Source organism: Eucyclogobius newberryi, unplaced genomic scaffold (assembly GCF_026437365.1).
Source record: "Eucyclogobius newberryi isolate DKJ021-1_F unplaced genomic scaffold, fEucNew1.0.hap1 SCAF_3, whole genome shotgun sequence".
Classification (NCBI taxonomy): domain Eukaryota; kingdom Metazoa; phylum Chordata; class Actinopteri; order Gobiiformes; family Gobiidae; genus Eucyclogobius; species Eucyclogobius newberryi.
The window spans coordinates 31,834,539-31,847,030 of record NW_027315945.1 but is presented as its reverse complement, the minus strand read 5'-3'; the positions used below and the strand labels follow the sequence as shown (position 1 = coordinate 31,847,030).

At 40.4% G+C, this 12,492-nt stretch overlaps 2 protein-coding genes across 6 annotated transcripts; both read right to left on the bottom strand.

Moving 5' to 3' along the window:
- Window positions 1-1,569: 1,569 nt before the first annotated feature.
- On the bottom strand, window positions 1,570-7,681 carry u2af2a (U2 small nuclear RNA auxiliary factor 2a). 4 transcript variants are annotated; one of them, XM_072460328.1, is made up of 12 exons: window positions 7,145-7,681; window positions 6,605-6,783; window positions 6,440-6,447; window positions 6,097-6,200; window positions 5,855-6,006; window positions 5,633-5,749; window positions 5,379-5,517; window positions 5,212-5,291; window positions 4,559-4,681; window positions 4,345-4,431; window positions 2,871-3,119; window positions 1,570-2,755 (listed from the first exon to the last, which is right to left on the bottom strand). In XM_072460328.1, exons 1-12 carry the CDS (start codon window positions 7,191-7,193, stop codon window positions 2,621-2,623), a joined length of 1,422 nt encoding a protein of 473 aa, XP_072316429.1. In that variant the 5' UTR covers window positions 7,194-7,681; the 3' UTR covers window positions 1,570-2,620. The 4 variants fall into 4 exon arrangements, with proteins under 4 accessions (XP_072316429.1, XP_072316428.1, XP_072316427.1 ...); XM_072460327.1 differs by lacking the exon at window positions 6,440-6,447 and having other exon boundaries at window positions 6,448-6,783; XM_072460326.1 differs by lacking the exon at window positions 6,440-6,447 and having other exon boundaries at window positions 5,212-5,301; window positions 5,380-5,517; window positions 6,448-6,783.
- A 1,374-nt stretch (window positions 7,682-9,055) lies between these two features.
- Window positions 9,056-11,853, bottom strand: ccdc106a (coiled-coil domain containing 106a). Of its 2 annotated transcripts, none has more exons than XM_072460330.1 (7): window positions 11,697-11,853; window positions 11,086-11,149; window positions 10,918-11,010; window positions 10,435-10,794; window positions 10,109-10,366; window positions 9,863-10,033; window positions 9,056-9,781 (listed from the first exon to the last, which is right to left on the bottom strand). In XM_072460330.1, the coding sequence occupies exons 2-7, from the start codon at window positions 11,147-11,149 to the stop codon at window positions 9,465-9,467; spliced, it is 1,263 nt and encodes a 420-aa protein (XP_072316431.1). In that variant the 5' UTR covers window positions 11,697-11,853; the 3' UTR covers window positions 9,056-9,464. The 2 variants fall into 2 exon arrangements, with proteins under 2 accessions (XP_072316431.1, XP_072316433.1); XM_072460332.1 differs by having other exon boundaries at window positions 11,086-11,265; window positions 11,697-11,848.
- Between the last annotated feature and the right edge of the window lie 639 nt (window positions 11,854-12,492).

The window sequence follows — 12,492 nt, the reverse complement described above, 5'->3', positions numbered from 1 at the left end:
AACCAACAAATCAGTGTTATTGCTACAAACATCTGGTATTTTCTCTTTTTTATATATATATTTTAATGTTTTTATTTTCTAGTTTTATGAACACACACACACACACACACAAACACACACACACAATGAAAGAAAAACACAGACATAAATCAAAAACACGTGGACATCCAACAAACGAAACAATAACGCTCACATTAATATCTCCTATACATAACTTAAACATATCCTCATCTTCGCATTCAAAATCTGGTGTTTTTAAAGTATAGACCACGAAAATGAATCATAATGAAAGAGCGGTGCAAGAAACACATGCTCAAATCATTAGTTTTATTAACGTAAAGCTTGTGTCACATTGGGAAGAGTTAATAAAACACCTTACGCGAGCAGCTTATAAAGTAGATGTAACTGTACAACCTCTACTAACATAAACCATGACCTCTGTGTTGTTTTTGAGGAATCCTTCATGTTTAATCGCTGACTTGACTTTGCATCTGCCACTTAAGCTACATTGAGTCCATTAAACTCACCTTGTGCTCTTCTGCTGCTGCAGTGCTCTGTTTTTGTGCAGAAGATCAATGCAGAGAAAGTGCTCAGAATGACAACGACCATCGCCACAGCCTGAACTCACCACTAGGGGGCGCGAAGCAGCTCTTCCCTGGGGAATCGTGCCCCCAGTTTATTGTTAAAGGGGTCACATTGTGAACCATGACACCTCATCATTAGATTATACAGAGTTGGATTTCAAGAGGTTTTCACTTACCCCCTATCTCCGCCCACTGCATGCATTTTTTATTCTTTTTTCACATCAGACACTGTGTCAAATGTCATGTAGGCAACACAGTTAAACATGAAAAAACAGAACAGGACCAAAGAGAAAAAGACAAAACACAAGAAGCATTTAACAAACAGAGAAATAAAAATCACGACACATTCAGATGAAAATGAGAATTACGCCTGGTCCAGTTTTCAGCAGTATTAACAACTTTTTGAACAGTAAGTCAGTGTACGCTTTTCTCGTCTTAAGCCATTTGAGATCAGATTGTGGATTGGGAAGTAACTGAAAACATGCACCGAGAATAACTACTGATAATTAAGTGACTTTTAAATTAAATTAGAATTAAAGGTTTATTGGCATCGTCAATGAACAGGCTTCACAAACTATAGGAACTTGCTTTGGCATTAGGGTGCAACATACACGGAATAATAGGAGAAATATATGCATTTTTTAAAAAGGGCATGCATAAAAACTTAAAATAAAATACTTTGAATTTATACATAATTAAGTTGGTCAGAATAGTGCAGATGATATTCAGAATGCAGTATTATTTCTAAAACATAATACATTGTGGAGATGTTAGTATGAGTGTGTGTGCTGAAATATGGACAACTTTTAAGTATTTTGGCACATTATCTTTTTTTTGCCTGATTGGCTCTAATGAAACCATGGTTACTTATGAAATGCGGCTGTGCTCCTAACCTGAAACATCGCCATCTAATAGACAATATCATTAATTGCAAAACCTCTACCGATATTACTTCGAAAACCCAAAAGAAAGGAACACTGGGGTATTTATTAGTCACATGTTTATTTGGTCTTGTAAAAGAAGCGAGACGTTGCACAAGAAACCGGGTTCAACACATCTTTACATTTCAGATTGGGTTGAGAAATTAGAAAAATGAAAATGACAAGCCTAATGTAGAATAAAGCACAACATATTGACGTCTCGGCGTGTACAAATATCACTAACAAAGGGGCGATCTAAAATGATGTTTGAAATTTCCCATCAAATAACTTTTAAGGCTTTTAAGTAATGACTCCTTATAAGTACCAATCTTTTTTTTTTTTACCGTTCGATTTCCCCCAATTGTGGTTCTCTTAAATTGACACTGGGCCATTCAGCAGGAAAAAAACTAACCAATACGTTAAAAGCTTTTCAGAAATAGAAGAGAAAAAAAAGTACAGAAACGAACAATAGGGTAGTAATAATAATAATAAATGATCAGAGATGCCATAAACAGTTTTGGAGTAACAGTTGACATTCAAATATTCAGTCCAATTACGTTTAACAATGTTTACTCAATCAGCCTGAGGACAGTAGTCTGACAAAAGCAAAAGAAACTCAAAAAGAAATGACCCAAACATAGAAAAAGCCCATGTCGTTGTGATGGAGATTACAGCTACAGTATCTACATTTGAAGACCGAGCGGTGTCTTCGCCTTCTCGACATTCTCGCCTTTCCGTCTCAGATAAACCTCACGTCTTGTTCCCTCGTGTCGCCTCAGTCCAGTTACAGCCCTACAGCTTCACACTAAAATACATAAAACAGACTAACTCTGTGTGGATACAAACCTGTAAGTGTGGCACCCCGTCCTGCCCCAAATGACATCACTGTGCCAAAGTATAAAAATTGTTGACTCCGACCTCAATTACACACACACACTGCAAAATTCTTTGACGCTCCTGCCCCTACAACTCCAAAAACTTTAATTTTGTTTCCAGAATTTCATGAAAATGTTATTCCAATGTTTTCAGCCTTAAGATTTGTTATCAAATCACTCAAAAGGGCTCGTTTGGAGACGGATAGTGTGTTCCCCTCCCTCCCCTCTTCTGGAGTCGCTTCTACCAGAAATCTCGGCGGTGATATGCGTCTGGGTCGCAGTATTTGGTCACCACCACTCTGTTGGCAAACTTCCGTCCCGTCAATCCCTGCATGGCTTTCTGGGAGTCGAAAACTGAGGTGAACTCCACAAAGATCTACAAAACACAAATGGATTTTTGAGAAGGCGGGTGGAGAATTGGGACAGAACAAAAACCAAGATATTTCCATGTCAAAAGCCTCAATAATATGTACAAAAGTGTGGCGTCGTACCTTGCCGGTCCCAGGTACTTCCAGACCGTCCACGGGTCGAGGGATCTCGATGCTCTTGACTTGGCCGTATTTGCCACACTCGTCCCTGACGTCTTCCACAATCTCCTCGTACTCCTCGTCGTCAATCAGCTCTTCAGGGGCCACCATGTTCATCAGACAGAGCACCTCGGTGGGCAGGCCTCCCATCTGTGTCACCGAGCTGTTCAGGCCCGGCACCTGCAGTGTGACTGGAGTCTGGTTTATGGTGGTCTACAGAGGCGGGAGCAGATTAACACAATTATAGTCATGAGTCCATTTGTATTTGATACAGAGGTCATGACCTAAATATGATTTCAATAACCATTAGATAATGATGGCAATCATTCTGAATTTTACATTTACTGTAGTTTAAAAGGCTTGGAACATTCATTTGAACTTTCAGGTTAGTTTGTCTCCATAGAAATAGTTAGGCCAAAATTATTCTATTTAGGCTACAAGGGCAGTTTCCCCCCCCCAATTTTACAGAACCAAGTACTAATTTATTATGGGCCAATTTAGCAGAAAGAGGGCCAACAAAAATGGGTAAGTGGTCACATTTATATAGCGCTTTTCAACCTTAAAGGCACTCCAAAAGCTTTACATCCAGGAACCACACACACAAGTGGACACTGGAGCGAGGCAGGTTGAGTCTTGACCCAATGAAACAGCAAACCGTTCACCCGAGGCCCAAACCGTTCACCCGAGGCCCAAACCGTTCACCCGAGGCCCAAACCGTTCACCCGAGGCCCAAACCGACCGCTTCACCAGGGATGTTCAAATGTCCCAGGGCCGTAGTTTGGACTAGCAGGGGTGAAACGATGCATCATGATGCTTAGATGTGACGAAAGGCATCGTGCACGAGTCTTGATGCAAAATTCAGAAATAGCAAGTAACAAAACAAAATATTATGAACGAAAGCTGAAACCCATGAAGTTTAAACTGAGCTAGTCAGAATTCTATGATGGGATGCACTGTTTAACTGTCAGACTGCAGATTTGTTGACCCGATTTATTGTTCATGACTAATTACTGAGCCCATGAACATGAAACAAAACTAGTACAACAGCCGCTCTGTCAGGATAAAGTGAATAAATGTTGAATAAATAAAAGTGGTGCCATTATTAAACCCCAAAGGCGCGATTGTTGTCAGTAGTAAGGCCTTTAAGACATGAGATTGAAATGGCAGGTTTGTGGACCTAATCCCAAACAAAGAACGATCAGGTTAAATTTTGTGGATTTCTAGTTTGGATATTTTTTGTCAAAAACCATATACGTCTCCTGCAGAATCACAGGCTCCTGCCCACCAACCGGTTGGTCTGCATCAGTCCTGCTCATGAGGTCATGAGAATGACCCCTCAGAAGATTCAGTAATCACCTCTTAGAACAGTAATACACTTGGCACTAGATTTGTTTGCTGGAGGTAAAACCTTCTATTATTTGAATGCCGTTTCACTCACCAAACTGGCATTCTTGGAGCCCACACTAGCTCTCTGTACCAAGAGCTTCTTGTCTCCGAGCTGCATGCCATTCAGCCCTGCAATAGCCTGAGGAACATTTGTACAATTTATAAGAAACACCATTAGACACCATGTTGACGACGAAGATGGAGGAGCTGGAGTCATGAAGAAATGGCGTTGATAATGTTTGAATCCACATTTAACATGGTGTTACCTGGTCGTTAAGGTTGACGTCAACATATTCACAAAATGCATATCCCTTGGAAAGGCCAGTGGCACTGTCCTTCACAAGATTGAAGGCCTTTAGTGGGCCAAATGAAGTCAATAACTCCTTCACCTAGACAAAATGGGAAGAAACGAACATCTAAAAACACTTTACGGGCACTTTCGGCTCGACACTCAGAAAAGTCGCACGGGTTTTTAATAAGAGTGCTTTTTAACATATTTTCTTTGGATCTTTATTTCAGGCCTGCCTCAACAGAGGAACACGCTTTATTCAAGTCCAAGATCTGCTACACTAACATTGACATAACCCGAGAAGCGAAACTGGAATTATGTCAATAGTTTTAAGAAACTTTTCTGGTGCGAGGAGACGCGGGCGAAGCTACAATAAACGCAATATTTTATTGTATACAGATATCTAATTACTATTTTTTTTTTTTTGCTTCTGTGCGTTCTCTCGTCTAATAATTGCGCCGCGGAGCACAGCTGTACAATCCGTCTTCTCGGGAGCAGCACGGCCTGCCTAGAATAAACCCAAACCGGCCTTGTACCGCTCTAACGGAAATGCGGCTTTAGGCTTTTGTTTGTTTCCCGTCGGTTTTGGCAAGTGCGGATTTAATTACAGTACCACGTGCAGGTACCGACCTGGTCATCATTCAGATAATTGGGCAAACCACCAATGAAGAGCTTGTGGGCTGAGTCCGGAACCACTGTTGACACAACACCTGCCAGACCAATAATTGTGAATTTTTTTGTCATTATTAGGGCCAAACTTAAAAAAACCAAAAAATGATTCCTTATATGATTAGTACCTGGTACATAAACACTGGGGTTTTCACTAACTCCCGGCAGGGGCTGGTAGTCATGAGGACGCCGTATCTTCAGACTCTGGCCTTGAAAGATGATGCCATCAAACGCCATGGCCTGTGTGGTTTCATCCACTGAACGGAACTGCAAAAATAACACATTCAGAGCAAATGATTATTTAGACAAAACAAAATTTATTACTTAAATAGTGTGTTTTGACTTATTTACTAGGGTATTAGTACCAAAACATAATACCCACCTCTAGAAAGGCAAAATTCTTGTCTTGGTTGATTTGTACAGCCAGGACTGGGTTTCCAGGCGCCTGGGTGAGACCACCTAGACGCATCTGGGCATTGAAGAAGTCCATCATAGACTCCTGCATCAAAGTTAAATTAATGAAGGATTAGATGACCTTTATGATGCATTTTGGAAAGAATACAAATGTGACTCTAATTCGACACCTAAACTACCCCGTGTTTACCTCTGTGATGCCAAAAGGGATGTTGCCCACATAAAGACGCCGGGCCTGTCTCGTCATCTGGCTGCCCACGACAGGCACAGGAGTGGGGGCCACGGTCAGTCCGTCTGGAGTCATGGTCGGCAAGAGCGCTGTGGCAGGAATTTGTCCCGCAGCTGAAGCCAAACAAGCAACAATTTCATGAACATTTATATTTCTTGTAGACAGAATGAATATGTAGCCCATGTAACTGTCTGGAGACTTACCCTGCATGGCCTTGTACTGCATGGGCGTAATGTGTTCAAAACCAGGAGGTGGAACATCCCAATACTTCTTGATCTTCTTTTTCTTCTCACGATGAGGTGAGCGACTATTAGGGAAAGTGAAAAAGAGAACAACAGAGTAATTTTAATGTGCCCCTCATCATAGATTAAGACTCGATTTATATAACATAATATTGCCCTTCCCAAACATGACATACCTTTTAAATTAAGATTTGTTTGGGGTAAATTCATAGATCGCACAATTGTGTTTTTCTAGTAGAGATTTAATTGTACAGTGAAGCAATAGAACTAGTTTGTGAGATGTTACAAACCCATGGTAATTTGCTTTATTACCTTCCAGCATTGTCCTGAGGAAAGGTGGCTGGTGAGCTGAAATGACATTGGGAGGATTTCACGTTTATCTCAAACAGGGTAGTGCTAAATGTAAGTATTACACTCAAAATAATTTTGTCAAAATCAAGCTCTGCGGACGTCTGGAGCATCAAGGCACAGTTTTGAGATAGTTTTCCTGCACAAACCTCCGTCTGTGCCGGCGTTCCTTGCTTTCCTTGCTGTCCCCGCGACGGTCCCGGCTGCGTCTCTCCCGTTCTCTGCTCCTCCTTTTGCGGTCTCTGCTGCGGCTGCGGGAGGAAGAGCGCCGATGGTGCCTGTTCTCTTTGTCCCGTTCAGCTAAGAGGGACAAAACACATGTTGGTAAATATTAATTCCATTCACAGCTCATTATTGCAGTCACGTGATGTGTGCATATGAATACATTAGATCACATACACGGGCTGCAATCTTTAACACTGATGTTGAGAAGTGATGGCAATAATCCGAATGGCACTGAATTGATCAGAGACAAGATGCACAGTTTATACAGTATTTATCAGCGCCAAAACTGGAAGCATGCGTGGCTCATCTTGCAACGAACACACCTCTGGCGCGAGTATACACAATAAACATGACTAGGATACGAGCTGCTGCCATTTCCAAAGTGCTTGTTTCGGCATTATAACACTGTTATAAAACGAATGAGTAGGTTGCATACCTTGTTTGTTTTCGGAGAGCTGTCTCTCAAACTCGTCAAACTCCGACATCTTCGCTCAGTGTCGCTCCGGTGACGCTAACTAGCCTAAGCTAGCAACAAAGTGTGCACTTAAAACAAATCCTTTCGATTTAAACACGACAAAAATCTTCGAATATTTGACACCTTACTCACAGTTTTAAGAAAATCTCAAACAAACACAGATGCGCAGGGTGGTACTTTGTTCCAGTAACAGCGTCTCTGTGTGCAGATAAAGAAACGTGTTCGCTTCGTTAGCTGCTGGGGCTAAGCTAACTAGCCTGTAGCAAAGTCCAGAGCAGGCCCGAGTCAAAGAGCCGAGCGCCACGCCGAGCCTCGCAATGAATGAGAGCTTCTGTGCTCACATATGGATCAAAAAATCGCTGACCGACCAAAGACGCGTTGGATACAGGAACCAAGTACATGCATTAGTTGAAATTTAGAGGATAAAAAACAATGAAGAAATTGGTATGCCCGCTTCTTGCTCCCTCTCCCTGATACTCTGTGACACAGGAAGTTGAAGTCGTTTTCCGGTTGAGAAAACTCAAAATCCTTCTACTGGATCATACACATAATATCTGTATGCTGGATTTGTTTTTTAAACTAAAGGTTACAAATCAGACTCACAAACTCACACGAGCATTGACCAAATATTTGTTATTATCTATTTTTGTAATTTCCTTTGTAAGCATTGCGTCCTTTGCGTCAGCTAGAAATTTGGATATACATTTGACGCCACCTAGTGGGAAGTTCAGTGTATATATATGTATATGTATATGTATGTGTATATGTATATGTATATGTATATATATATATATATATATATACCCTGTCTCATAATCACTGTTATATGTCAATTTTATCTAGCACTTGCTTCATTGCACTTCTGGTTAGATACCAAACAGCACATTCTTTGCATTATTTGTAATGACATTAAAGCTGAATACAATTTAAGTTGAATACTTTCTCTACTTTATTTTACAATTTGTTTTTCATAATCATAAAAGGTTTATTGCCATTGTCATTGAACACAACTGCAACTCCCTCCTCACTGGCATCTCCTCCCATTCCCTCCACAGACTCCAAATGGTCCAAAACTCCGCTGCCCGCCTCCTCACCCACACCCGGTCCCGTGATCACATCACTCCCGTTCTCCGCTCTCTCCACTGGCTCCCCATCAAGCAGCGCATAAACTTTAAAATACTCCTCCTCACCTTCAAAGCTCTTCACCACCTTGCCCCCCCCTACCTGTCTGACCTCCTCATCCCCCACCGCCCCTCCCGAGCTCTCCGATCCTCCTCCTCTCTCACCCTGACTGCACCAACATCCCGACTCAAAACTTTTGGCGACAGAGCATTCTCCCGAACAGCACCCCGACTCTGGAACTCCCTCCCCCAACCTGTCCGCCACTCTCCCTCACTCACAACATTCAAATCCCGCCTAAAAACATACCTCTTCACCCAAGCCTATGACCTCCCCTACCCCTAGCCTCCTCTACCCCATTGCCTACTCTTCTACCCCCTGTTACATCCCCATCTTTTTCTCTCTACTTCTTCTGTCTTGTTCATTTTATCTGTATATTAATGTGTATTGTACGTGTTGTCCCCCCCTGTCTGTAAATACCCCCCCTTTATTATTATGTTCAGCGTCTTTGGGTCACTGAAAAGCGCTATATAAATAAAAGTTATTATTATTATTATTAACACAGTTCGCAAACATAGGAACTTAATTTGGCGTCGAGGTGCAACGTCTATTTTAAGACTTCTTATTTACCTAATACATAAAAGACACAAAGGTCATATATTTCACGGCATATATTTTAATATTTCAGTCTGAATCAGCGTAAAAAAATGTTTTGATGAGTTTTCTTCTGAAAATTATCTGTATACATACAAAAACATGATAAAAATGTTTATTGGAAAAGGGAACAGCAACACCTTTCCACATTACAAGTAACAAACATGGTATATGGTTTCAATCACATGCAAGTAAAAAACATACCGGTACATTTAATTTCTGTAATTATTTGGTTATTTAAAGGTACAGACCACAATATTCATGCTTTTGTAATGAAAATAATAGTTAGTTAAATTTTACAACCAAAACTAAAGGTTAATATTTGCTTATATAAATTAGATTTAATACATCAAATGATGGTACACTTCAAAGTATGACAAAGAACCTACAAATATTACAAAGGGATAATTTGTTTAACAAGTGACATAAATAAAACAATGACACAGCAGTACAAAATATAAAAAGTTAAAATATAAAACAAGAATAGTTAAAAAACCCTTTAACACCACTAGTTTCTAAACCTGTAAGAGATGGGCAGGAGCAGGTTATTCTTCTTCAGGGCTTGTACTCTGCAAAGTGTCTCTTCATCTAGAGCTGCATAGCAGCGCCGAGCATAGTCCAACAACTTCTCTTTGGATGAATCAAACTCGCCCACCTCGGCCAGTTTTTCAGGGGCCACTAGAAGTAGTTCGGCTATTGGAGTAGTGGAAGCCACTGTATTGCGATCGACTCCATGGATCTCAAAGGCCTTAGTCATATTCTTAAGCCTCTGGTATGTAAGCAATATCTTCTTGTAACGAAACAAGACACCAGCTGCATCTTTCACTGAAGAGGCATAAGCAGAGAGATAGAATTAAAATGGTGGACCACCAGAGTGAGTTTGGGAATTTTGTTAAGCTGTCTAACCTCTCTGTCGTTCTCGTCCACACCTCATGACTCGTCTTTTCTTCAGCTGACTTTGGTTAAAGTTCATGTTCATGTCGTCTGGGATCATGTCTTCTGATATCAGCTCCTCGTCATCCACAAATGCCTCCTGATCCAGGTATTTAGAAGACTCTCCCATGAGAGAAATGGAATCTGTTCAGACAGGAAATTATCATGATTGTACTTGATCAGATTTGTTAAATACATTTTACCCAGAGAAACCTTCACCTGTAACATTACTGTGTGCACCGATGGAGGGCCTGCTGTTGTTGATGTTTGCACCGCTGCCTCCAGGTGAGGCACTAGAACTGCTTTGTCCTTGCAGCAGAGCTTGAGATTGCGAGTTGAACAGAGCATTCATTGAGGCCAGTTGATTTGTTATTTGATTGGCAACATGATTTTTGGACCCCATCAGTGATGCAGGACCAGGTCTCCGTTGAATAAATTGACGTGTTTGAAAATGCTGTGAGTCTGTCTTTTGTTGCTCTATAAGAAAGAAATATGAAAAGATTATCACAAACTACAATTTAAAATAATCAAAGTGTATTTCTTACCCATGGGGCGCTCGTCATTTTTCCTTCCTCTCCAGTTATAGCGCACAGAGTCGTAGCCTACAGACAGAAAGTATTTGTGAGATAATAATAATAATTTGAGTGTAACTATTTTCAAACACATCTTTTCATATTCCTTGCCATTGCTATACAGTCTCTGGCTCTGATCTGGCTCTGTGTTCTTTGTGAACGAGATGGATCGATCCAACTGGCATCGCAGGAAATCCCGCTCCTCTTCCAAATCCTCGATACGTTTTTGCAGCCAAGAGTTTTTCTCAAGAGAGATCTGAAGCTGAGTCCGCAGGTTTGTTATTAATATGTAGGAGTTACTGACTTGAGACGGTCCGACCGAGGAAGGAGACTCTGGACAACAAAACAAAAAGCTTTTTAGATTTTTTGGGATTGTTGAGATACTTTGCTAATTTGCTCAATATAAATGATCAATCAGGCAATATTGTACAAAATATATATGTATATATTACTCACCTTCAAAACTCTGTTCATTGTCATTAAAAAATCCTGGTTGTTCAAAGTTATTCTCTTCATACGGGATGGAAAATGTGGCTTCAATTTTAGGGACTATAAATCACATTATTAAAAGGTCAATATTACAGACTACAAAAGAGACATTCAAGTCACTTTTGTTGCATTTACCTTGCATTGTGAGTGAGTCTTTGGCCGTAGATGTTGGATTGTCTGCCCTATTTCCGTTTTCCATCTCAAAGAAACACAGAATACTTTGACAAAAGCTTGTTACAATGTAATATTAAAGTGAGACTTGAGTCACAGCGCTGTTTCCCATTCCGAAAGGCTGCGGCGGATCGTTTCCCTGAACTAAAAAAGACATGAGCATAAACTTGGTAAATGAGGAGATGCTTTTTGCAATGGTCATGAACACAAAACACCTATAACAACATGTTTAAATAAATAAAGCCAATAAATGACCATCTATAAAAATGCCTCTTATGTTTTACTTTAGCGGTGTTGTGTAGTATATAGGATAAAATTGGACGTGATTGCGTTTATAGCACATGTTTCGAAGTTTAAAATATGTAAAACAAGAGGTGTCAAAGCAGGGAAATGGAGTTAGCTGCGAGTGCTGCTAGCATCAGTTAGCATCTGTTAGCTCGACCGGAGCTAGCTGGGTTTTTCGGAGAAAATCTAATTATCGCTTTTCTGAGATGTGATTCTGCGTTAAAGGCTCGCGTTTGTCCACGAACCCGTTTCTCACGAGATCTATAATACGCACAGAAATCAGTACTTACCACTTTGTGTTTGTAATAACTTATCCACGCACATGTAATAACGCGTTATTACTCTGTCATAGCTCAGTCTCTCGGCTTTATTCTCTGGCCTACAAGCTAACAATAACAATTAGCCCTTTTCTACAACACGAACACGTCATTTCCGCGCTCGTGCTACGACGGACCCAAACATAATTATTTTTTACGTAATGATATTTCGGGACATAACGTTTGGATGGACTGAAATAGCCTTCATCAGTAGTGCATCATACAGATTTCAGCTTGGTTATGTAGATGGAAAAGACTTTATGTTCACATGCACACCAAAAACCTGATCATTATCCGATTTATTGAGTTATCTGATTATTGAAATGTCAGTTACATCTGATGTGAGTGACCTCAGAGTGTTCTTTATGATTGCAGGTTTTGACAAGGAAAAGTGTGACTGCTGGTGATGATCAGATTTCTCTTGTGCATGTAAACACACACCAATATTGTTATTATATCTGATAATTCTAGTTATCTACTTTCTTTTACTGGTCGTGTAAATGTACCTACGTTTGGCAGAAATATGAGTCAGTTGTGTGATGGTGCAAGTGCAAAAAAAGGAATAGTTATAAGACTTGACGTAACTTAGTTATTTTGACAATCTTGGATCATATAATTACGAGCTATAAGATAAGATAAGATATTCCTTTATTGTCCCACATGGGGAAATTTCATTGGTGCAACGCAGGTAGATACAGAGGTAGATACAGAAGAACAGATCTATGGTTTGAATTATAGCAATTGTGATACACCAGAAATTAAAATCAAC

What these genes read in the sequence shown, in the direction of transcription:
- u2af2a (XM_072460325.1), bottom strand. Translation starts at nt 6,596, where the DNA reads ATGCTCCAGACGTCCGCAGAGCTTGATTTTGACAAAATTATTTTGAGT. An exon ending in TCCCTTTTGGCATCACAGAG is followed by an intron (nt 5,750 to 5,854) that starts GTAAACACGGGG and finishes ACTTTGATGCAG; the next exon opens with GAGTCTATGATGGACTTCTT. An exon ending in AGAATTTTGCCTTTCTAGAG is followed by an intron (nt 5,518 to 5,632) that starts GTGGGTATTATG and finishes TTATTTTTGCAG; the next exon opens with TTCCGTTCAGTGGATGAAAC.
- ccdc106a (XM_072460330.1), bottom strand. Translation starts at nt 11,149, where the DNA reads ATGGAAAACGGAAATAGGGCAGACAATCCAACATCTACGGCCAAAGAC. An exon ending in AGACTCACTCACAATGCAAG is followed by an intron (nt 11,011 to 11,085) that starts GTAAATGCAACA and finishes TGTGATTTATAG; the next exon opens with TCCCTAAAATTGAAGCCACA. An exon ending in TGGACGAGAACGACAGAGAG is followed by an intron (nt 9,782 to 9,862) that starts GTTAGACAGCTT and finishes ATGCCTCTTCAG; the next exon opens with TGAAAGATGCAGCTGGTGTC.